Genomic DNA, 27,952 nt, shown 5'->3' on the forward strand with positions numbered 1-27,952 from the left:
CAAACTTCGTTTGAAGTACCTTCTGCTATTTCCAATGTACGTTTTAACAGATCTAAAAATGCATATATACCTTATGTTTCATTTAGAAATAGTTGACAGTCTACAAAAGAAAGGTAGAAGAGATCTATTCGAAGCTCTGTTTGAAGTCCATTCTCTCTGTTATTTCCCAATCATTGCAACTCTTTCGTCAAAGGACTTGCATAAAGCGACGAGTTATTCGTGGCATTCGTTCCATTCGAGACTGAAACTGACTTGGAACTTCTTGGTAACATGCTTGTTAGGTTGACGTCAGTCATGGTAGCCGATGACATATGTTTGACATACTGTAACAGATTTTCTTTTGAAACGACCGGAGACTGTGATAATAACGTGGCGGAACACAGATAAGAAAAAGGATGCGCCGACAGAAACTCAAAGCACTCCTGTGGATTCAGCGATGACATGGAAGTGTCCAACTACAAGGTGCGCCCGTTCTCTAAAGAATTTCGAGAAAACGTCACGGAACTGTAGGATTTTTACCATTTTTACACCAACGAATGAGAGAAAAACTTTCAGTGGAACAAAAATGAGAAAAGTTTCGCAAATTACCAGCTTGTCACCGCGACATTATTTTTTCCTACCACGTTTTCACCTTTCGAAACTTTCCAACGCGTAGGTATTTTTTACCGTATACAAATTATTACACTCGTCGCAATTTGCTCGGCGCACAGTAAAAATGTTAATTGAAGTTTTATCATAACAGAATGCCATGTAATGAAAGGGTGTACAGAATCACTGTAATGAAATAAAAAAGCAGCTAGAAATTGAAATAACAAATTGTAAAGAAACAGAACGCGATAAAATTACACGGGTAAAGTAACAAAATTGCAAAGACCAACATGAAATTATAACAGTACAATTATTTATTTTTAGTTCTTACACAGACGCAGAATATGAGATTGGTAGAGCGCGACAAAATTTGATTAAGAACATTACGAAATCGAATAGTTGGGCTTATCGAGAATACAGACAGGCTTATGCATCACTACGTTATTGTTACAATTTCACTTCATGTGTGTATATAAATTACAGCAATATAAAAAATTGCAAAAATAAAAATAAAAATTATGACAATGAAATGAAAACATAAAAATGAGAGATCATTGGTGATTTGAAAAATATGTAGGACAAAATAGTCAAATCGTTGGATGATAAACATAATGTCATCAGAAAAAATAACAAAGCGCAATAAGACGAAAGTAATAAAATAAAAGATTGCAAAAATTGCCATAGGAGTTACGATAATAAAATAGGAACTTGACAACAATGACTTCCCGTCATTTAAAAATTGTACAAAGTATCTCGATAAAATAATCGCGAATTACATAATAAATATGTATGATATCGTTAAAAAAAAGTGTAATGGCAATATAATTACGCTGATGGAATGAAAAATAGTATGAAAATTGCAATAATACTATAAAAATATAACGATGGTGTCAAAGACTATTGATTAATTCAAGAAATACGTATTTTGGTAAAACAGTCGCGTAATTAAATGGCAAACGTAACTCGTTAGAAAGCGATCTAGAGGCTTGATAAATCGTCGTTCCAAATATTAGGTGATATTGTGACGTTTCTGTGAGTACCTGGTAACTTGTCAAAGATCGTTACGAAAGAACGGGCTGTTCGAACGTGCCGTAAAAAGGATAATTAATGACGATAACGGTGAAGGGTGAAGATAAAACGGTCCGCTCGATAGGAAGTTCGTTCAAGGATGTAACGTTGCCCGTAGGAAGGTTGCACAGCACGCAGCGTAAATAACGAAGAGTTATGAATCGCAAAAGTCCGTGCCCGTGTTGCGATCGATTCCCAGTTAAGTAACTTTTAATTAAAACGCTTCTTTCCAGCATCCTTCCTGGTCCTTCCAACCGAAAATTTCCATTATCCTCAACTTCAATACAAATGAAAATTATGATCCGAAAAGCAGATTTAACTTAATGATAACGTCCAAACACAAATTTAATTTAGCTTCTCTAACTTCAAAGAGCCAGAAAATCAAGGGCTCGCGTCGAAAACTGGAAATCAAATTGATGGCGTCCCTGTTTTAAATATAGAAGAAGGAGAAATTCTGTTATTTCTTCTTGGCAATAGAACTTGGTAAATTAATTTGTTCAGTTTATATCTAGTTTCGCATTCGTTATCCTTGTTCTCGTTTCGATAAATAGCATTTTTAATACTCAAGCTTTAGCGTAAAATTGAATTTCTGAATTGAAATTTGTCCAACCTATTGAATATTATAACAGACGCAACATTTTAAATATTTTACACGTTTTCACTTTTATATTTCCTATAAATACATAAAAATCCGCGGTCTACTGATCGAGAATATACAAAAGAAAATATATTGTTCCTTTCAATATTACACACAATACGATATATCTTCACTAAGGTTAGGCGTCTCAATATAACTCGGAGGAAAAGGCGCCGTCGACGCATATATTCAACAGGAAGGAATTATATCTGATATAAATACCCTGCTCCTTCAAAGCGTCTTTTTATACATCGAGTTTCCCCTGCGTTAAATTATACGTTGAAAAAAAAAGGAAAGAAGGGAGGGAAAAAGAAGGGTTGATCGTGAAAAGCGACCGCCTCGACCTTCACCCTGGGAGCGCAACACGTGTAACGAAAGGTACGTTAATAATAAATAACGTATCGACTTACCGGTATGATCAGTGTGTCGTTGATGATTCCTAACATATGGAGGTGCTGGATGCCTGGTCTGCATGTTCCAGTAGGAGTTTCGACTGTTCCCAAAATTATTGACTCGCGGCTGTTGCGAAGGCGAAGTCTGCTTGCAAGGTAATCTGGCCATGGCAGTCATCATTTTCTTCTACACCCTCACTCGCGATCGAATTAATCACTTCATCGGTGCTCTGCTTTGTTGCGTCGTCGTTTCAACCCCATTTTCGAGTGACCATTTGCTCGCTGAAAAAATTATCAGATTAATTATCAAAAATTGGCACAATCTCGAATGGATTCACGCCGTTTCAATTTTGTAACCTTAAACGTCTCGTTTTATTTAATCTTCGTTACCGATTGTATGAAAAAGAGCGACTTTATTACGATACAACCAAATTATTACGCAATTACTGTCAATGATAGTATGAAGGTATCGGTGTATGCATATGTTGGTAGATTTATATTGAAAAATTGTTATATGAATCCCTATTCAACAAGAAGCAATTTATTTTTGTATAATAAATACCGCTTTCCGACGAGATTTCAAAGTCATAAAATATTCAACGATTATTTCTATTATTTTGTTCACAAAACTTTTGTCTATTTATTTCCTTCATTGATTTGATCTTCTTAAAGTAACTACATTCTATTTCTGTAAACATGCATTTTTCTTATGATATGAACTGGATGAAATTATCATGAAACAACAAGAATATCAGACCTTTGGTGATCTACAATCAAAAAGCTTATAAAATCACAAAAGAAGATCATTTTAAAACGAGCAAATAATTCTGAGTAATATTTTACGTATCTTTGCACATTACATACGACATTTTGACATCCTTAAACTTTCCACAAACGTAGAAACATCTGTAGTCCATTAATCATATGCTGAGATAACAAAATTGGGGAATTTACAAAAGGTGAAGTTGATTAGTTTTGCTTGCAACATATGAATTTCTGATCTTAACAATTTATAAACCAATGTAATACCATGGAATGTGGTGGCAGCTGAATAATATTCGAGACGAAATCGTGCGAACCGTGTCGCGATCGTAGCACAATTTAAACAACGGTTATAAATCAAATTCAATACCAAGTGAAAGCATGTCGAAGCATCTCCTTAACAGATTACTCAGCTGTGTAACTGTTCTGTTCTAGGAAAATATGACACACGTGGTGAAAGCGATCGGACGGCCGTTCCAAAAGTAAAGCAAAACTAAAATTAGATATCCATAGGAAATAAAATGGTAGACAGGTTCATTATTTTCCAAAAGCTCTTAGTTTGTGCTTTTCACCGTAGATGTAGATAAGACCGTTCTAACGACGTTTTGATAAATCGTTTGACGATACGTTGTGCAAGATAATTGAAGTGGATGTGATAAATCGTAGCGATTTGACGGATCAAAATGGAAAGAATCGATCAAATAAAATTTTAAATTGTATGGGTAAGATAATTCTTTTCATGTTTATGATATTACGATTGTTATTTTGTCGTTTGTGAAATCGTGAGATTTGATAACTGACACTTTCTATCGCGTTTCAAAATAAAACAAATTAATAGAGGATTCCTCTTATGTCAATGGCGTTCTTTTTTGTAAATATATAAGGGATAATTAGATACAATTTTGCCTTTTTTTCTTTAATCTGATTATATTTTTGTGGTAACTAACGTATACACGTTATGACCTTACCTTAAGGACATTCAGATAAAGATATCGAAAAGTAAATACATGGTTTATGGGATGTCGAAAACAGAAAAATCCGTTGATCAGATCGTTGAAATGAGATGTGACAACGAAATATTAGGTTGTCAGGTGAGTGGTCTATCAATCAAACAATCTAAGCCACTGACAAATAAATGATAAAGATTTTAAAATACCTACAATGTACGCTAAATTAAGAGGTTTTTTTTAGAAAAATAGAAATCGAGTAGCTTTTTATCAATACGTAATCTAAGGCTTATTCCTTTAGAAACAAAAAAATTAAATTTTACAGCTAGCAATAAAACATTGACATTTTGTATATAATAAAACAAATACTATCGATAGTAAATACTTCAATATATTTCTGAAGCTTTCTTAGTGACTCATAGCAAACAATCTAATTTTTTCAATTTATCCCGTAAAATTACTTCGCAATTACTATTTAAAAATACTGTAGTTTAACAGTAATCATCGATAATCCACTGATGTTACTACTTATAGTTAACTGATTTTACTCGTTAATTATGACTTCTTGTTCCAATAAGTGGATTCAACCAACAGGAGTCCACTTAATGAGACGCTAATTTATTCGAATAAGTGGAGTTCGGATAAATGGAGTCTCACCGTTATTCGAACTCATGAAAAGCAGAAAATATTAGAATATTCGTTATTGCCAGGTGAGTATGTACCGCGGACCATAAATGGCACTCCAAAATCTCAATTCGTCACATCTCGAAAACGCAACAGCATCAGACAGGCGAAAGAAACTGACAATTTGTTTTATCGCCGCCAATTTTTCCATGCCAGTTTGCGACACACACCGTTACAACTGTCTGACTCACGAGTCATTTATTTTCTTTCAGATCCTCGGCTACGCGCAAAAATTCCATCGCAATGATCATTACCGATCGCACTGAAAATTCCCTCTCGTCGCCTTGCCATCGGTTTTATACGGAAAGACTCCTGAAGCGACGATTTCTCGGTAGCGGCGTGCAATCTCGTAAATGACACGGACGAATAAAGTCATAAGGGACTGGCGAGCACGGAATCAAAGTCGAATGACTCGAACGATGGCCAGCGCGAGCTCGTTTATCATCCAACGAGAAATATTATCATTCCATAGGAAAGCGTGTTATTTCGACGACGGTAATGACAATCGATATAAAAGCAACGGATGTGCAATTTAGAATAAAAGACGTAAAAAAAATAGCAATTAGTTTGAAGTAAACTAGTAAGGAGATAATTGAAAAGTGAAGGGATAAAGTAAGGAATTTCACAAAATAGCTTTATTGGAAAAAATTAAATTTTGATACTTTGGTCTGTCTCAAAAGAAAACAAAATTCGATTCGACTGAATTGTTAATAATATGAAGCCTATATGTACCTTGATTAAACGTCATAAAACAGAATGATTAATAAAATATCAATTATTTTACATTTAATTATATCCGTGTGTGATATTTCCTGTTTTTCACCAGTATACCAAATCTTTAGCGCTATCTTATGGAGATATTTCAGATATTATTATCACTATGATTTGATAATATCATAGTCCCTGTTCTCTCAAACAAAATGTCTTATGAAATGGAAAAGCACAAAAAATAAACATTGGTTGTTTTCTCTTCTTGAAAGTACAAGATCCATTCTATCCTAGTTTTTAAAACGAAGTAAATAAATTACGATTTAAAAAAAATTCCAACAGCAAAGAATTAGAAAATTAGAAGTAATTAGTGGGAAACTTTATATGCTATCAAACATTCAGCCACCATAGATAAACTAAATAATCTATAGCAAACCTTAGTTATTAACGATTCAGTTTACCTACATTAATAATTAAAATCCGTTATTATATTCATTCACAAACGTTTGATAACGGTCACGCTAAATATACAGGTTTATTATTATAATGGATAATTAACTGTTTCATTAACCTTGTAATTTCTGAAAATTATTATTTATATCGAATGTCTCATAATTCCTATTGTTTCGAACTTTACCAACATAATCATGATAGCGTCTCGTAACAATGGCAATGATAACCTAATTCCATTTGTTTCCTAAATTCCATTTTTGTTTTAACTATCCTCATAAAAATATGAACTTGCATAAATATTCTCGGTTTAATAAAGAAATTTCGGAATGTTTCTGTATATGTCTATATAATATTTTCTTCGAATTTATAGCCAGATAATTCGACAGAATCTAGCTGACAAATAAATACTGAAATACCCTGTACATCGTTTCCTGTATGCTTATCTCTTTTTTCTAGAAAAGAGTGCACTTTACCAGTAAGCCCCTCGCTCGTTAGTAAAATCAAAGTCAAGCAAGTCATCGTGAACCGATAGCGTCAGCTTGGCCGCCTATCTGGCTAGGAGGAACAAGTTATCAATTCGTTGGAAACTCTGTTGTTTCGTGGAATGGCACCAGAGCCACAGATCGAACCGAGTTTACGCTTGCCAAGTAAGTAAGTAAGTCTGTCTTTACGGCTTTGCACACTGACAAAGGCCACGGGAAAGAGACATGCAGTCTAGGATAAAGGCTGGAAGATAAACAGCGACCGATGAATCACCCTCGCGACCCGGTCGTTCTACAAAATTGCGTATCGACGAGAGAAGAAGGGGGTACCACGTTGTTTAACTGGCGAATATTATCGTACGCTGAGAAATGCCCGGAGGAATATAAATGAGATCGCCTCTGGCACGTCGAACCACCAGTACCAACAACATCTGTTCGTAACAGCGTGTGCTCGCTCGAAAACCGATTTCTCAAACATTAGCGACGCGTTATCTGTCAGCTGTTCTAGGCGAAATGTCCAGGTAGACATTATCTGATAGAGGAAGTACGTGGAGTGACAGTGGAATTGTCTTCGATAAAGTTTCCATCTGATAACACTTTTACGCCAAACCTTTTCTGCCGTAGTCAGGAATTCCAAGACTTCGTCGTATTCGGGATTTTTTTATTTGAAATGAAAGTAATTACTTCCAGATATAACTAGACTGTGGCTTTTATACATATGATTAGAAAAGAACTGTACTTACTTTCTAGAACATTTAACGTAAAATTTTCAAGGAGATAGAGGGTTGAAAAGTGTATTATAGTAATTGTGCATAGTGGTGATTTGGTATATTCCTTATTTTTCCACATCTGAATGTACTGTAGTCTGTACTATTATATGTAGTAGCGTATTATCGAAAGAAAAATTTGTCTTGAAAAGATTGCATTGTGAAGCAAAGATAACTTAAATGAATATTTGGTAGTTTAATTAAATCTTACAAAGTTTGTGTCTGTTGTTGCAATTCGAATTTTTTAAATACCAAATAACTAATATTTAGATTGAAAATTATTCAAGGAGATTATAAACCCTTTCATATTCAAATACATATATTCAAAGTACATACTTTAATAAGCCATAATTGTCCTTCTCTGAAGCCTGCTTTCCCTTCTCTTATTTTTTAATCTAATTAATTGCTTCCCTACCACTACAGCTAAAGGTTCAGTAACAAAATTTGTTACCAGCATTTCGAAACGAAAAAGGTATGTTAATATAACTCACAAGGTCTTCGATAATTGCGATGCTAAGCAGTGTATTTTTAGACACAGACACGAATCGAAAGTTTACGTGTGTCGGCTTAAAACCAGTTTTTCGAGTTAAATATCTTCGAAATTGTGAAACCTAGACATTCGATCAAATATACTCTTTACTCTTTTAAAAAATGAATGGACAGAATGTTTTTTATTGTTTCCATTTCAAATTATATCTATCGATTAAAGTGGGAAAGCAAAATAAAACAGAGCAGACACAATTCCCATTAAATTCATGAATATTTGAGATATCAATGACCATTGATGAGATAATACGCTCTTTCATTGCAAAAGTATCAGTAACAGTTTCTAATTACCACTAAATACCAATTACCAATGACTACGAGGAAAAAAGAACTTCTTACATTTATTTGAATTAATCATAACAGACTGGTATTGTTTATGCATTTACAAAAACGTTAAAGGTAACAAAATGTACAGGATATATTAAAGTATAGAATTATAATGCACTGCCTCTCATAATTACGAAACTACCCTAAAGTTTTCTATTTTTTCTACTTGGGGATCTTCATAAAATGAAGCTTTCAAGAATATATGTCCCTCTGATCGATGACATTTTAAACACACATGTAACTCTCGTTTGATATACGTGTACGCATGTAAATATGATGATCGCTAATTTTGTCTCTCAAAGGCCTCTATCGTGTTCTTGCATCGTGAAAGCTTTTCCTTTGACTCTGACATCGTCATAACATGATAGCGGAGACCTTCGTCGCCAAACATAAATTCCACTTTATACATGAACGTGAGAAAACTCTGTTTGTAATCGCAGCGTCCTTTCCGAGAACTCGGCAGTACAAAAATGAAATGAAGCAAGAGTATGCGGAAAATGTAAAACAAATACAGAAGAGAATAACAAACGGATTACTGTATCTAATCGTTTGACAATTCCAACACGGCGATATTCGATAAAATCATAATCATTTTTTTTTATTTCTCAGATGAAATTTGTATACTCCTTTTAAGAACGTGTAATTGGACAATTTAATGATTAAATTACACATTAAACAATTTTGTATAGCAAAGAGCTTTTGAAATTTAAACGTATAATTAGATTGACAATAGAAATTTTTAACATTCTGTTATATTCTAGTATTTTAACCTCTTGAAGAATGTTGGTAGATATACATCATATACATGTTATATGTATATTTGTATATTATATTGTATATATGTATATTTAGATTTCCTTTAATTCAAGTCTAATTTCAAAAGATATAATTAACGTTATCGTGAATAAATGTCATCGAATGTATGAAAGATTTTTATGAATAATTTTAATTTATACGACAGTTTGATGAATCGAATGCAGCGATTTTCTTCATAGATATAAAAGGAGTGAAATTACTTTTTGAAATATATATAAATATATATAAACAATATTCATATATACAAACCACTTTTTTTTATTTCTCAGATAAAATGGGATAATTTGTATGCTCCTCTCAAGAACGTGTAATTGGGTAATTTAATTATTAAACTACATATTAAACAATTTTATATAGTGGAGAGGTCTTTTGAAGCTGAAGTATGTATTTAAGTTGAAAGCACAGGTTCCTTTTAATATTCAGTTATATTTTAGCATTTTAAAGTCTTGAGTAATGTTGGTAGACATAAATCATATTCGCACTATATGTATATTTAGCTTTTCTTTAATCCAAGCATAATTTCAAAAGATATAATGAATCTTGTTACGAATAAATTTCACTGAATGTGTGAAAGATTTTTATGCATAATTTTAAATCAAAAGAAGAGACATTATTTTTCTCGACGAAACAAGAAAAAGGAATAACAATCGCCCCCTTCTAACCTTAATAAATTCATCCCTCTGTAACAACGTCAATAGCTTGGTAACATTGTAAACATTATTTAATCACTTAATTGTTTACAAAATTAGAAGTATAATACAGTAATAAATAAATCTATCTAATTTTGTTATCTCTATTATTATTACTATGTTTATGTTATATTATTACCTTTTTATTATTTAATTTTATTAATTCCAACATATTCCTCAGCATTTGTTCTCCTTTTACATTTGCAAAGGTGATAAACGCTGCAAGTCCACAGCGTTCAAATGATAAACGACGTAACTAGTAAAATTAACGCGTTTCTTTGTTTCTATTGGAAAGCTTCACCTCTGACGCTTAGATCGTTTACCATTTCAATTCCATGATCGCTTTCTTCCCTCGCTCGAGCGAATAAAATCCTTCCGGAAAGAACGTCTTCGATATTCATTGGAAACTCTATATATTGGCCAGCATGAAGAAAGACGAAGCGTGTAGGTACAAGACGCGTTCGTTACGGTAATAGTTTATCGTGAAACGTGCCACGGACTACCGTTTCGTTCCTGAACGGTGAATTTCTCATTGGAAAATGAGCTCGTTCGATTCGACCGAGCAAAAAGACTGCGAAACGGCTCGCGCGACCACGCACGCCGGAGAACAGGAACTAACGAGCACTCGAGTCTCTAACACGCGTCGAGATTTAATGCTCGTTACGATAACTCCGACCGTTTGAAGAGTATTCGCGGAAGACGCGTCGAGGTTTAACGAAATTTCACGGACGACGACCTGCGTAAATGGTGACATCATACATATTCGTAACGCAAAAATTATTATAAACGAGTATCTTTAATTTGTAGGAAAAATGGCATTCAGATGGAAATTCTAATGAATATTAAAAGAAACTGAAATTTATCGAACGTGAATGGTGTTAATTTTAGCGGAAAGTTAATGACATAGCAAGTTAAAATATTGAATGCTTTTTTATTAAGCAAGTTAGGATATTGAAATACCTATCGCTTTATGAAGCAGTTGGAGTACTGAAACAATTTTTTATGAATCCGAAACATTTACATGTTCTTGGTCGATAGTACACTACCGCTCAAAAGTATCCGGATATTCGCTTATTTTTGACAAGATATAATTTAAGTATCACAAGCGAAAATTAAATAGAACGATGGCCGTAAATCACATGTAGCAAAAGCGAGGAATCATCGTCATAAGTCATTAAATTTATCCGTACACTCACATTAAATTCCATTGGAAAGAAAAATAAAAACGCGCTGTATATCATTAAGAAAAATCTAGAGGACGAAAAAGGAAAGACATCAGAAAATATCAGGCAATATCAAAAAATTGAAACGAATTCTCGCTATACTTGAACTTCTACCTCACGGCAACTCACTCATGTCACAATTAGTGCATCTTTCAGACACGAGATCCTCTAATTATTTGGAGGGGTGTAACGTACCGAATCATCGTAAGCCCACGGCCACGAGCAACTCCAATAACGTCTCGTTTTCACGCAGACTTATTTGCCTCGGTGAGTCCTCAAGGGCAGAAAGCTTACAACCCGCGACGCTCGAATCCACAAACCGAAGAGAAATTCAGGAAACGGCCTATCAGATTGTCGAGAATTTTCCCCAACGTTTCATCAGATTTCCGCTTATTTTAACTGATACCAAATCTGTTAAGAAGATAAAAACGGTCAAACGATGACTCAGCCAAACCATCTAACTCTCAAAATCGCACGTTTCTAGTACAGAAAACGGGACAACGATGACAAAGCTGCGTTATTTGTCGGCAAAGAAAAGGACCATTACGGAACCTATATCTATTTTTCTTTCCAACTGTCGTCAAGCATATACATCGATGAACTGAAAAGCAATGTAAAGAATTGTAAGAAAATAAAGAACGTTGTTGCGTTTAAGTAATTAACATAAATTTATCCATAGAAACATTTTGATGACTTCATTAATAGGAGAAGAGTAATGGTGTCATACAAAATGGCAATCTTCAGCGCAAAATTCAAAATCGCATGTAAATAGATACCACGGTGAATATGATCTTTAACTTATTGGTATATTTATTTTTTCAGACTAAATGTTCCTGCGCATATTATTTTTCATTTTTTCTACTAGTATTATATTTTGTATTACTCATATTTTATCATTTCTCAGCCAAAATTGTTATTTTTATCTTCAACATCTTCCATTTCTCTCATGCAAAACAAATATTTCTCGTTAATAATCATTCTACATTAATTTCAAAATTTATAGTAGGACAAAATTTGTAGTAGTTATTAATACTGTTTTCAGCTGCTGCTTTATCGTCGAAGAACTTCTCCCTTCGTGAACAGACTTGTTCGTGTTGCTCGATTAAAATGGTCGATTGTGGTTTGTCCAGCGACATGTACGCAGTGCACGCAAACGCGTGCAGGTTCGTGCAAAAAGCAAGATAAAGTCTTGTTTATAATACCAACGGAAGACAACATATATATTTTCCAACAATTATTGTATCAGAAAACGTACAAGACAACGAATTTTTTACTCCTCATATAAGAAGATATATTTATTATCTTTCGCAGAAAATCGTGGAAGGTCTTTAAAAAGCACCGCTATGAATATAAACATCTTTAGAACGGTTGGCAACAGGTACGATGCAAAAAAGAAAAAAAGAATAAAAGAGCGAATAGCGAGACATGAAGTCGCACGTAAATGTCGAAGAAATGAGCGTGATCCATCGATCCTTTGTATTCTTTCCTTTCGATTTTCCTCGCCATTTATATTTATTTCATTCATCACATTCATAGCATAAGTTAAAAACCAAACATCTGTAACCTTGGTACATTGAAAGAAAGAAGATATACTTCTACCAAGAAAACTTTAATTTCAGAGAACTAACTTGAATTTCAAATTACAGAAAACGATGTACATATCGCTAAATATAAATTGCGTGTAATGTTTCAATTTTTAATGTTTTAATGTCTCAACAATAATGTTTCGTATTTTAGACATGATATTAATGCACTAAATACCAATTTTCAACTTCCATTCTCGCACCGAAGAACACCATAAGACAGCGAGTTAATTAAAACCTACATAAATTCAAGATATGTTGTAACGAAAATCTACGGATCGGTCGTTTTAACAGATTTATGCAAATGATGTCGCGTTATCACGAAGAAAAACGAGCGTTCTCGGCTCGACCTAAATAAATTGCGATCGAACAAACGAGCACGAGTCGTGTTCCCTCGAGTTTCGTTCGCCAGACGAATTTCCTAGCCGTCTAATATATCGGTTAGTAGCGGCTGCGAGAGATTAATTATCTAAGAATTAATTCAGAGAAAAATTCCCACCGAGCTCGTGCAGATCCTCTGACACCGAGGCGCAGGATTCATTTGGTCGCGAACGTTACGAGTTTCCACCGAACTGATTATTTAGAAGCCTCCTGGGAAAAAAGACGCGATGTGAGATGGGCTTAAGGAGGCGATAATATCAGCGAATATATGTCCGTATATTTCTCCGATGCAGCCGACGAACGGGATCCCAGCTTGTATACGGGCAACTTCTGTATACAGGCTGGAGATGTCCTAAGTACACGTCTACATGTAGGATATGCATCGGTGACCGTGATGCCGCAACGTATATGGTGTCCAAGAAGTACAGTTCGACTCTATTTATACAGAGTGTGTCTAAAAATATCTGGGCTAAATTTATCCTACGTTTCAATAAGATCAAGTAGATAAGAAAAGGTCGTATAAACTCATGTCCAAAGGTGTCTTATTATTTATATAAAGCACGTTCAGTGGTTTATGGCAAAATTTCCCTTATGTAAGTATTTATAAGGGGAAATATGACAGGAACAGAGAACCAGGGTTAAGTATCTATACAAAATGCATTTCTAAAACTAATATTCTGAAGTAGGGATATTCGAAAGAGCCATAAATGAAAACCTGAATTTTTACAGGAGGAAGAAATTTACAACAGTCATAACAATTAGTAAAAATGTTTAAGAACTTATAATTTTTCAAGAAAATATTTTAGGACGTAATTCATAGAATTTTAGTATCTGTTCTTACCTCATTAACAGATGTTACAAGTTTGGTCCAAACTTCTTGGATGACCTGTATATATTCGAAGATTATAGGCGAAGAATGTGATAAATAACATTTTCTATCTTTTACAAGGAAGCAATTTTTAACTCAGTGTGTTGTCGATTAAGCCTACCTAATAAAAGCACATAATATGTTAACCATCAAACAGCATGTCGTAATGTTCGATAATAAAAATTTGTATAAAAAACAAGTATAAGAGGAGCCTGACTACCGTCAATTATGAGCACAAAAAGATTTTAATATATTACGAGGGAAAACGTTTTGTTCTATTTTATTGTTTATTAAGATTACAAGAAAGAATGCTGTAATGTATTCTATTGATACAAAATGATATTTGAAAACGCAAGCTATTTACAAATCATTTCCTTGCGGTTCATCTCGCACATTGTCACCCAACCATTTGCCATTAAATTAAGCAAAATTATATATATCACAATCTGTACATCCTGAAGGATAATCGTAACAGAACTGTCAAGATTTGTTTTTGTCTTACCCAATAAAAATTCAAAACGGTTATTTTATGCCGCCTCACAAGAGATAAGTTATCATACGAAATGAACAACGAATCTTGATCAGCCGATCGCCGAGATCTATAACGCAAGGTCGTTATGATTCAAAATTCATGATTCTATTTGCCTAAGAACATAGCTAGAGAAAGATAAACGATGGGCAACAAAAAATCTTTGGATAGTTTGAGTTGTAACTTTGAAAATGTATCAAACGGAAACAAAATAATACTGAAACTTTAAGAGAAAATTTTACGCAAACTGCAAACATATTTTACGCGTTCATAAAAAATAATAAAAATATTATTTTTACAAGTCTGTAGAATTTAAAATTAAAACTTAAAATTAAAAATTAAAATTTAAAACTATCCAAAGATTGGTGATTCAGGCTTATGTATTCTTTATTTTAATTTATGTAAAAAAACAATTATATTAAATATGTAATAGTTATTTTTTTTTATCCCATTTACAAGAAACAGTAACATCTCTTCTTCTAGGAGGATATAACTGTTGAACATAACTCCTTCGTCAAATGATGAGAAGTTTGTTCAACTAATATTAATATATGTCTCAGATATAATTATCGTAATTCAGTAACGTATGCATATTAGCGTATCTTAGAGTTATTTGACACAGCTTCATATTTTTCCTTGCTGGACCCTTAAAGTACACGATATTTTTCTCTTCTTGCGTTATTATATCAGAAGCTAGTGTAATATCTCATAATATACAACAAAGTTCATTATTCTATGCAGAGTTCATGACTGAATTACAAGATGTTGAAACCTAGACAAACCTTGCTTACTCTACTTTACTAGACTCTCAAAAATTCGAAAATTAAACGTGTCAATTGTCTTGTCCAAATATTTCACTCATGGGAAATTTAGTTTCACCAATTCATCCAACAGACGCGAATTTTTGAAACTAACGGAACACATTGTATGTATGCGAACGAGCGTGAACGCGAGAATGTAGTGCACCAAGACCGTTGCACGGTAACGTTGCCTTTCACGTATATACGCGATCATACACACGGTTTCATGGGTTATTTGCATAGTCTGCTCGACTGTCTGGCGGACGGAAGCTGACTACGAATTCCTGCTAGAGCAGCCGCCTGTGTCAAGTGCAGCTAATTCATTTTGCTGACTATACCAGGGCTCTGGCTCGATCCGTCCTTCGGATAATATTAAGACTCATAGCGCAGACCTATGACATCGGGAACCTGTGACACAATCGGTCTCCACGCAATTCCTGTGGCCTCGATATCATTATTGATGTGTCGCGAAACGCCACGAGTCTTACAAGTGGCTTACGACTATCCTAAATAGAAATGGTAGCGACAAGAATGTCATTCAAAGTGTAGAAATTAATGCATTAACTCGATGATAATGTTGGGAAGAATGGAACATCGTAACATTTTTTTGTTAAACGCGTTCGATGTTACTAATCTTCGGGACTTTTCTTCGATTCGGTCATTTTCAACAAATATCTGTTGCTGTACAAGTCATTTTAAAATCGTAAAAGCAATTTGTATTTAATTGTAACTCGGGTAAAGTATCCTCCGAAAAGGAAAGTGGAAAATAATATTATTAAGAAATTTAAATTTTCTATATTTTCCATTAATATATCTTTATTTTAACATTATTAATATAATATAGAAAGAGTGTGTAATTTCGAGGTACAATTTTATTCGTTTTCTCGCGGCAGCGAATTAATGGTTCCACTGAATTGTTACACGTCTATTTACGCGCATTATTAAGGAAGTATATAATTGTTTCACGTATGTAAGGTGTGTTTTCGTGTAATTAAATGGGGCATGTTAGTGCATTATTGTTGATAACTGTAATTATGTGAATACTGGGTCGATCCGTGAGCTTCTGCGTATACTTTTGACAAACCGAGTGATTTTCACGAAAGAATGCTAGATAAATTAATGTCGAAACGGGAACACGTGTAAAAAAATGTAGATCATGTTTTCCTCAATTGAGTAAATACACTGAGAAGGATGTAAAAATTCGAGAATATATCATGTACTCGAAACATAAATATAATAGAGCAATTTTTATTAAAATTGTAATTAATATTTATATTTGTGATATACTGTTAATTATATCTCAATCCTAATGTAAAAAAGTTCTTCGTAAATTTTAAACGAAGAAGAAAAGTAGAAAGCTGAAAATATAATCGCAATTAACGTTGTTTAAATTGAAATATGTATGTAGGTATGTATTAGCCATAAATACGACCCATAAATTACGCGTAGAGAATCAACATAAAAGAGGAGTGGTGGATTAAACGCGGAAGTGGTTCCATAACGAGACAGTGATAAATGTTAGCAATTGGAATAGGAAATTCTGGAAAATTTTGTAGAAAGCTGGTATAGAGAGATCCGTTTATACAGACATTTTGGAATAAAATTCATCAAGTTCAATATAACATAACCCAGAAAATCGATAAAATAAAGTTAAAACGAGATAAAACATTTTAAATATTAGATATAAATCTAACAATAGCTATCTCTAAAAAATAATTCCATTTTATCCAATTTGTCTCTGAACATTCATAAAAATTATAGAATTGTCAAATATTCCGACACAATTTCTTCGTATTGAATCTGTAATTCCAAGATACCGACAAATTTCATCAAAAAAATATGATGACAACGTACTTCCCTTTCTAATAATTTCACTCGTTTCAGCGCAAAACTCCCAATCTCTCTTCTACTGCGAAAAAAGAAGAACCTGCTTACTCTTCGACTCGTGGATCACCTTACAATGAAATCCAAAGCCTCATCACCGATAATTCCGTCGAATCAACGTTTCGACTCAACAGAAAACGCTTCGTAATCGAGAGTAAAAAGAATCGTCAGTCTATCTTACTATCTTGTGCAAATAGATAATATCAAATATAGTGAATATCAATCATATATTAACTATATGAGATCCATGTAAGCTGACTAAGATTTAGTAAATCAATATAGAATAATTTTAACATAGTAGGCAATGTTACTAATATACGCGAATATAGCCAATGTGCTATATAATAATAGAATATTTAAAACGATGCGTATACAATGCAATTATCCTGATTATATTGGTAAAATTTGAAACGGATCTTAAAATGCATGTATATAAAATTTATAAGATATTTATTGGAAGTATACACTTTGTAAAGATCATCAAAGTATTTGGATAGTACATTATTCGCTATGTTAAGAAACCACAACCTGTAGTGAAACTATCTTTAGCACTAACTGCATATTTAAGATTATTGTTCATACCGTATACTAACTTTTTACTGGGTGTATGTTCGCAGTTAAATGTCTTGTAACTTCTATATACATTTTCGGATCGATTTCAAATTTTTACCATTACAATGACGATAATCGCGACTCATGACGATGGCAATAAAATGAAAAAAAATGTCATATATTACACATAATATATTCATAAAATAAATTCTGCGGTAGACGTTCGAATATTTTCGTGGGGCACTGTAATATATTAATACAAAAGTATAAAAAAATATAAATAAAGATGAGAATTAGGACGACTTTATCACCGTAGTTAATACCAAGCTGATTAAGACTTAGGACCAAGAAGTCATCAGCACAGAAAAAAGCCTTGTTTCGTTTCTTTCCCCTTCCAAGCCAGTAATCGGTAGCGTAAAATGAATTTGCCTAGGCAACAGTTTATGGCACACGCGTCGATTGACCTACATTGTTGTGTCACAGGAAGAGATGCCTGGGACTGAATTACCGGAACACCAGCGAGGGCAACGGACGAGCGTGAGGGTGACTTAATTAGCCAATTATTGTCATCGTGTATGGTACAGACGGTGGGGACAGGAGGCACAGAGCTCTGGTCACCTATACAGGTTCAACCTTTAACGACCACCCGTTGTTACACTCGGCCCAGCTAAATTCAGGACAAAGCCGCGTAGACGTCAGCTTTATCCTTGAACTGCAACCGTCCGTTTGAATTTTCCACAAAGTGAAACCTTCGTTAATCGCATCTCTGCCTTTCGAAACTAGCCAATAAAGTATTTCACCCGTTTCGCGCCATTTCCATGGACGTGCATATTTATACACATTTACGTTAGACGCGGACCAGATGCAGAGATATAATGTGACAGATGTTTGCAACGGGAGGCTTATGGAAATAATTGAATTCTATTTAAGGTAATGTATTTTTTTTACTACAATATTTAAGAATTAAACAGGTAAAGATTATGTTTTTAAGAATTTTTTAAATATTTCTTTTTATCGATTAGAACGTTGAAATTTTGAGTAATTTGCATTCCCAAAAAAGGCTGTTAAATTGAATTTATTAAAAGAGGAATAGTCTTTTGCTTGATGGATTAGAATTTATCAAATGTAGAATTTATAAATTAATAAGGAATCTAGATTATTAACATATTAAATATTGTTTTGTTTTTAATAATGTTTTTCTTCCACTAATAACTTTGATCCTGAAAATAGAAAATGATAATTCAGATTCTCTTCTCTCTCTCTCTCTCCTCTCTCTCTCTCTCTCTCTCTCTCTCTCTCTCTCTCTCTCTCTCTCTCTCCATGTCGTATTTCTTTTTTTACATCATTTCCTCGAATGAGGTCGTTAACGTCATCACAGCGGTCATTGATTTCGCAGCGGTGACATTACGCAATTCGACAATTATATATTTCTAGTGGTACAGTGCACACGTAAAAAATGGAGACATGGTTTATTACGACCTTCCTCTGTTATCTTCGATCCTTATCAAGTGATATACACAAGCGTACGATCTCATTATTACAAATATAAATCTGCATAGCGTCATAGACGTGACACCAGAGGCGATGTCGTATCGGTCATCTGCATCCAGGTTTTAAGAGGCGCTACACCAGATGGTTGCGTGCAAATTCGAAACAGATGTCGGACGGAAATTGTATTCCGGATTGGTGAGAAAGTTCGAGGAAACTCGATGTCCTTCGAGATCCTTGTCAGGCACCGATATTGACAAACACGTGGTTGCTTGCAATCTCCTGGCCCCGAGACTAATACTTGCCTATCATGAAACGTTAATGGCTATCATATTCCGGTTGGCAGCGAGAGGCAAATTGTACGCCACCGGTCGAAGATCCACAGGGAAATTACGTTTTTCCAAGCGCAACGTGTATGGATCACTTTGTGTACGGAGATACGGAACATGCCTCGATGAACAGACCTCTTATTACACTTGATTTCCTTTCAGGAAGACTCTATAAATAAACAAGACGCGTTGCAACTATGTTAAGTAACGTTGCACGCTCGAGTTTTAATGAGAATTTAGGTTTCCCGTAATGGTAGAGCGATGATGCAAATGGTGTTACCTCTATTGGAAAGTATCGATGTTTTATCGTTATGCCTGGTGTTAAGAATAGAACGCTTAATTATTATTCTGTTTGCCGTGGAAGGTAAAACAGCATTCAGGGTAGAAATTGTATAAATTTGCAAGTTAAATGAAAGGTAAATATAGGTCTTCTTTCGAAGGTCTTCCTCGACCATAATAAAGAACATCTGAATGTCTATTCGAAGTAATCGCATGTATGGTTGTCTGCATAGTCAATTGCATCTATATTACATCATGTTGGTTCTTTAATAATATGTTTCTCTCAATAATTCAGCTAGAAAGACTAGGACTGTTTGGATTCTTGCTGATTCTTGATGTAGTTTACTGCTATCATATAATATTACAGCTACAATACAAATAACCGATTTGAGTATATTTACTCGACAACATTTTACTCTAACATCTTATTACAAATATGTAAGATAGAGGTCTAAATATGATAAAACAAGCTACGTTGATTATATCAAGATAACGCGATCTTGTTATTATTATTTTTACTCCTACGCAAATTGGATGGTTTATAATTTATATTTCGATTTTTCTACAATGCTTTCCCTTCTATTAAATTATTTGGATATTTCATGAGCTTTATGTTAAAAAGAAATAATAATAAATCTACTAAAAAATAAAAATGGGGGAATATAATAATTACGTTGTATTTTTCATTACTTACATATTTCTTATAATGCTTCTTAGTATTCGTATTTTATACTGCTTCAATATTTTATACATATTATTCCAAATAAAAATGAAAATAAAAGTGACAAAATAAAAAAGGTGGCAATTACAATCCATTTTACTTTACTCCCACCATCTCATAACGTTTTATTTATAATTTCCATACTATTCAAGTGTTTTATAAATGTTTTATCAGATGAAGACGGAAATAAATCGCGGAAAATAAATATTACAAAGTATAACAATCACATCGTATTTCCCTCCCACAATTTTTTTCCACTATTCTTCAGGTTTTTGGGCCACTTAGATATTTCGTATAAAAACGAGTCGTAGAAAACAGAAGTAGCGCAGTGTAACAATTACGCTTTAATTAAGCAATTACACGCCAAATTCGTTTCGAAAGTACACTAAGAAATAATAGAACGAGGTAAGCAGACGATACTTTTAACAAGCAACGTGCCAGTTGTTTTTAGCTACATGTTCTTACTTCCTCCTGTGAATTCTGAGATGCATTGTATTCACTCGAGTTGACCTATTTTCGTTCGCATCACCTATTGGCGAAGATACTTTTCTATTGTAATCTTGTTTCGAGAAACGAGAGGGAAACCCGAAGATATTCGCGTTCGTGGAACGATACGAAATAACAGGCAGTCTATTGTATTAACGACATCAACAGACATGCTATTCTATTAAATACTGTGGACTGTTATAATCATCGTTGACATTTTTTAAGATAAACAATGTCAATCTATACTATATATATATATTATAGATTTGTACTTTAGAAATGCCAATCATAGAGATAATATGCTTCAAAATGTATTTGAAATTAAGGGAATAAATTACATCACATAAACATAATATGAAGAGCAGAGTAAAAAATATGATAAGTATACCTGTGTTGATTTTTTTACCTTAACGTCATTTTTGGATATTACATTGATTTTAAAACTTGTCAAACTTTTGGCAAGGAAATTTCGAAAAAATTTCTATCTTTGCTTATAAGAACTGTAAAAATATTTTCTGTTTACTTGTATACACTCCTGACTTTAGAGCTTTTACTTTCATCCTACTTTTAAATAGCATTCAAGAAAAATCTATCTTGAGTTTCTTCTTAAAGAGATTCTTACCAAGTTAATAATATCTACTAATTATCACGCAGTTAATAATATTATAGAAAGAATCTCTTTAAATCTCTTTTTAAAATAACATTTTAAACATGCAATACTTACGTTCCCTATTAAAATTCCAAGCTGAAATGTTCCTTTTTTTTTTTAAAAACAATGAATTCTAAAACAACGACGTTACATCAGGTCACAACAATTAAACTACGAAAGAAACGTTAAAGAAAAAAGAGATTTCATTACATAAAGTCTCTTTACATCCAAGGCAACTTTCTACGATTAGCATTCGTACCTGCGAAAAATCGGCTGTTAGCATTCCTGCAATCTGAAAAAAAAAAAACAGACGAAACGAGTCCAGAGTTTTTCCTTCTGATATATCGGTCACGGTGAAGTGTAGTGAAATTCATAAATGAAAAGTTTTCCAATACAGCCGCGGTATTGGTGGTGTTAGCAATGACCTTGGCGATGAAGAGGAGGAGAAAGGACGTGGATGATGTTCGACATATCGGTTTTGCTGTCACCAACTTCCGGCTTCGTTCGATGAGATATCGGACACGGTGATCGTGGAAAATACAAGTTTTGTTAACGGCGTTGCGCTGTTGATAGGTATACGAAATCGTTCACTCATTGACAACGCATTCATTCTCTCTCCCACGTTTCTCTCTTCCCACACGGTCAGATTTATCTGTCGAGTCTAGTTCTTCTTGATCTTTGTTGCTTGACTGTTATTGATTTACCACACATTCACAGATTTCTGTTACGTGTACCAACAACTCTACGTGTTAATAGAATAACGACGAGCCTCGTAGTTCAACTTATAACTGCTTAGATATGTCGTATCAGATACTACCAATTTTGATTTTTGCCGTAATTTCGAAAATGCATGTCTGCCATGAGGTATTATACGTGTGAGTGTCTGTTAATTAATGTAACTGAATTAAAGTATAAATAAAATTAAGCGATAAGTAGGCTGCGGATTTTTATGCATCTATAGGAAATTTAAAAGTGCAAAAATAAATAGAATGCATATAACATGCAAAGACATACAAAATATTCAAAGTAGAATATTTATTATGATATTTAGAGAATGAGAGCGTACTTTGGTTCCGTCTTTTCAATCGTATCCATAAAAATATAAAATTGCAAAAACAATCCGTAGTTCAGTGATAATATAAACAATAATACACAAGTATGAATGTTGTATTTACACGAATATTTTATTTCCCTGTTACGAAAATTTGCTCTCTGAAGCAAACTGATCGTTGTTCCATTTCAAATTCATCGATTAATTCACCAGACGGGGCTTAAATAAAAAGCAGAGCAACCGATATAAGAATGGATCTGCGTTCTCAATCTAGTTCATAACCAAGTATAATAGTAGCCGGTTGCAACATACTGGAAAGCGGTACAAACGGAAATTTCTAAGACGATTCACGTCGATTCGAGGACGCGATCGACAAAGGGGAGAACATAAATTCGAGAGCCACAGTTTCGAAATAACACTTTGCATCTCCACTTGGGATTGTTGCTATTCGAACAAAAGATAAATCGTGCAATTCCTTAGGGGGATATAAAACATTGAGAAACCTCTTTGTCAAAGAAAACAATACGTTCTCGTTTTCTTTTCTCCCTTCTTTTTCCTTAGAGGGTGATATAGAAACATAATTGAAATTTACCGTGGTGAATCTTTAGGATTCTCTGTTCTTTTTAGCTAGATTAAATACGAATCGTTTAAAGTAATCCAGATCTCCACACAGATAGAGAAAAGAATCGTAAAAACGAAACTTTATCCCGGTTAGAAACATTATCAGAACTACCAAACACAGAACAAAAATATCTTTTTTTCTCAAGAAACAACCAGGCTATTCTCGAAATTGGAAATTATATTCTAAAGATTTGATCAAATATTTTAGGAAAATATCGTTTAATCTTTTAACTGAATATAATAATCAGACCACGCTTATTTATAAAAATTTATATTTCGATGGGCAAAGGAATACTTTACTTTGATTATTTTATACATTCTGTATATTTTCGCACCATAAAATTTTTCATAAATGCATAAACATCCACAGCCTGATAATAATAAAAACGAATACAATACAAAGACTGTTTTCCATATAAAAATCATAAATACAAAGTATTTGCAACCAATGAATTAGTTTTACCAAATTATTACTGGGTTATTAGCAATTTGGTATAAACCCATTTCCTTTAATTGTAACCTACTGATTATCTCATTTGGATAGATCTCAAAAGCATCGTGAGTAAACGCATTATCTATGGGTCACATAAATTTCTCAGATCAGTAGGTTAATGGTTATCAGTTAATCATAGAAGAAATTTATACTTCCACTATCAGAAAACTTCTTGTACCAACAGATAAAATAATATAAAATGAGACCGAGTAACTATTAGAACAGATACATTACTTTCGAGTGAAGTTACAATGCTTCGATGACGATAATGAACATCATTTTATCTAATCAAGTACGTTTACAACTATTCTTAAAAAAATGTCTGTAAATGCACGACCCTGTATTACGAGAAAAAAATGATATATGTATGAAAATAAAATTGAAAATAAAATTCATCGTGCCGCTCTAACAACTTTACGAAATAAAGTATTTTACTAGAATGAAATATCTATTAGGTACATTTAAATTTTTCCAAATGATCAAAAGGCGGTTGAAACACCGACAAAAGGAAGTTGACAGTGTAATTGTAGCAACCAGCTTCTGTGGGACAAATATACATTCATTAAAATATCATAAAAATCTTTCCAGGACGAATCTTAAAAAAATTCGTGAACAATTCTGTCATGACAAAAAGCTAACATAAAATTTGAAAATAAAATTCTTCCCGTACCTTTGACAATATTACAAAGCAAATTTTCATATTCAATATATTTCAATACATTAGTTATTACAGTAGATTTTCTTAAATAATTCAAGAACGACAGTAATTAAAAAAGGAAGCAACTATCAAATTGTCTCAATCGCCCAGTACAACACGTTTGCTTTTTTGTCATTGAAACTTTTCCTTTCCTCCGCTGGAAAAGCAACTTTCAATTTTTTGTGCTTCGCGATTTCGCTTTCACAAATTTGCATCATACATACACATGTCGATGCGCCTACGTTCAACGAACACGGAAAGATATGGCGATATCGAGCTTTAGGCGTACTAGCAACACTGCCACGCGACAGTTTTCTCACTCTCGCTCGCATCAATCAAAAACTCCATTTCTTCTTCTTCTAATAACGAAAATGTCCTGCAGTCGTGTCGTCGATTGCGCGCACATCCACATAAACGGATGTCCTTTCCGTAAACGACAAACCGTCGCTAGTGCGCTCATAGCCTAAGGATGCACATTTTGTTTCGGTTTTGCATGTAAATACACAGACCCGTGCTAAACTGTGGATCGATACTCGCCACTTTCTCAGACCGCTCTGCCGGCCTGTTATTTCCATCTCGCTTTTGACATTGAATTCACGTCATGTGCCGTGAGGAACAAAAGAAGATAAGGCCGGTATCACCGTGCTGGCACAGCGTAGGAAACGTGAGTTCCAAATGTAGTTGAATGCAACGAGCTCCGAGGATCAGCACAAGAAATAGAGAGATACAACACAATTGTTCGTGATGCTACGTGTTTGCAAATTGTTGGTCATAGTCGCAAGAAGAAATTGAAATCGGTATTTTAAAACTAATATTTTATGCATTTGAAGATGTTGGACTTGTATACTAACATTCTAGACACCTATGGTCGATTAATAATATTTGAATTTAAGTAAAATAAATAGTTCAACGATGAGTTAGTAATTAGAAACAGATGACTATCTTTCAGTTTATTACTACTTTTTACTACTATTTTTTAAGAAATTTCTAATCTTGTAAGAAGAAAGATAGCGCAAGGATTCTCCGTAACACTTCAAATTTCCAAATTGCTGGTCATAGTTGCAAGAAGAAATTGAAATTGGTATTTTGAAACTAATATTTTGTACATTTTCGAAGATATTCCTATTTCTAACGCTTGTAAATTTATTTAGTAGTGATAAAATACAGACTGACAATTACAAACTGCAATTTTGTTATTACATATTGGCTTAAATAATTTTTGTTGTATCATAACAGCCTATTACTAGCTTACCGTAAGTAGGTGTGATAGTTCTGAAGAGTAATATCGAGTTTATAGATTATTTAAAAGCAGGAAAAATAGTAGCTCTTACACGACAAGAAGGAACTGTTGTAAATTGCATTACATATTGCAGGAAGGAAACGCAAGGCGAGAACACTTATTTGAATGCAATGAACTTCAAGGTGGTCTGGGCAACCTAGAAATAGGAAAAAGGAACGACACCCAGGACTTCAAATAATATTAGAGAACTGGTGTGGAAGGGATCTACAATTCCAGAAATTTGTTAATCCTTTCTTTAACACTCTCTCGTATTATTTTCATTGCAGATAACCAATATGATAAGGAATTTTTATCTTCGTCCGTGTTATACTTACAGTGTCTTATATTATGCGCTTAGTTATAAGAATAGTGCAATTTCTTTGTAGAGTCATAATAAAAAGTTAAATAAACGAAGCCAGTTCCCAAAAAATGATACAATTTACGTATTTTGTGTTATAAAAAATGCCATACGCGGTGTAAATCAAGATTTTGAAAATACTAATTTATTATTATTATTTTAGTACAACCTCTTGAAAGTATCATTCCTTTGTGTATTGAACAAAAAATTGTGAATTTTCCATAAAGTACAGAATACTATTTTATAAGTACTAGCAATAAACTGATTTACGTTAATATGATTTTCAACTAATCATACGATAAGCATATGAACTTAACAGGAGGGTTACATTCTACATTTTGTTTTTCTTTTATCGAGTACGAACTGTTTCATCTTCTTATCACAGTTGCGTATACGTAAGCTTTCTTTTCCTTTCACTACATTTACACAGTGATACTAAAATTCTACAAACTCAGCTACCTTAGTATAATTAAATTTCTGCTGTGCCGTTGTTAATTTTTAATATGAGAACCGTACTCTTTCTAAGAAAAGTATAAAACAATGAACTCTGAGTTTAGTACGAAAAACGACATGAAATAGTCGTGTCAACATCTCATAGTAGGAAGGAAAGTGAAATCTCGTTTTGGTTTTCCAAACACTTCACGCTGTTAAAATACTGTCTCGGCGTGCACTAGCCTACCTGACCGTATCTCCTCTGTTTTCGAAACGGTGGCGTAGGTTATAAAAGGCTGGACAGGGAAACAAGCACGGAAAATGTCAGGGCCTTGTCTTCCAGCTTCGAGCGGCCAGAACGTGTATATAAATATACAGGGTTAAAAAATTTTCCTCTGCTACTGACTTTATAGTTTGAACGCGAAATAGCTTCTCATCGTCAATATAAACGAAATTTCAATTTTCCTGCTTTTCTATATTTTTTATAAAAATATAAACTTATATAGATTCTACGTCGATATTAACTTTTGACGTCACTTTTGAACATTTATGTTTGTCGACGTTTGTTTCGTATATTTTCGACTTTGATTTGTTGTGAATGATGACCGTTTATTATTGTTGATTTAGCATCGTGGATGATAAAACATGGACGATCGTGTTAGCCTTTTGAATACCACGATAAATTCGGATACGCATGTATAGATTTTTGACAATAATTTTTAACATTTATATCCACAGAATTTTAGATATTTTCAGCTGTAATTGTAGAACTGTTAAATACTATATCAATATCAGTTATAAACAACAATGTCAATGCAAGAATTATACGGTTGTCCAGAACACGTTTAAATATCAATATGCATTTATTGAATTATTTTTTTCCCACAACCGTTCTCCATCTTTCATGCGTTTTGAATATTTCATCCTTCCAGAACCTCTCAAGTTTCTCGGCGAAAAAATTTCAATATGATTTTTTTACGTCGACCAAAGAGTTAAAGCTTTTTCCTTAAGGGAATTTTGTAACGACCTAATACGTGAACATCTAAGGGCGCAATGTCTGATGAATACGGTGGGATTAGATCCATCCCAAGCAAGCTCCAACAACCTTTGTCAAATGGTCAAAGAATATGAAGCCGCGTATTGTCCTGATAAAATACGACACTCTTCCAATTCACCAGTTCTGGAGCTTTTCTGTTCAATTACTGTCTTCAATTCGTCTAATTGCGAGCAATACCTTTCCGAATTTATCGTCTGGTTGTTTGGTAGAAGCTCACAATACAGGATTCCTTTCTAATTCCACCAGAGCATGACTTTCTTCGGATGAAAACCGGCTTTTGGGGCGGCTAAAGGTGATTCATTCTGCTTTCCCCAATTTCTTTTCCG

At 33.7% G+C, this 27,952-nt stretch overlaps 1 protein-coding gene across 11 annotated transcripts in view; it reads right to left on the reverse strand.

Moving 5' to 3' along the window:
* The window catches only part of LOC122568814, a 50,861-nt gene that overhangs the window by 17,023 nt on the left and 5,886 nt on the right, over positions 1–27,952 (reverse strand). For 6 of the 11 annotated variants that reach the window (XM_043729008.1, XM_043729003.1, XM_043728998.1 and 3 more), the window contains exon 2: positions 2,704–2,967. In XM_043729008.1, the coding sequence (XP_043584943.1) occupies positions 2,704–2,866 (163 nt within the window). In that variant the 5' untranslated portion in view covers positions 2,867–2,967. Of the gene's footprint in view, positions 1–70; positions 324–2,703; positions 2,968–19,479; positions 19,673–19,783; positions 20,184–21,897; positions 21,931–27,952 lie in introns of those variants that run through there. The other 5 variants (XM_043729000.1, XM_043729004.1, XM_043729001.1 and 2 more) reach the window with 5 other exon arrangements.

Source organism: Bombus pyrosoma, linkage group LG6 (assembly GCF_014825855.1).
Source record: "Bombus pyrosoma isolate SC7728 linkage group LG6, ASM1482585v1, whole genome shotgun sequence".
NCBI classification, from domain to species: domain Eukaryota; kingdom Metazoa; phylum Arthropoda; class Insecta; order Hymenoptera; family Apidae; genus Bombus; species Bombus pyrosoma.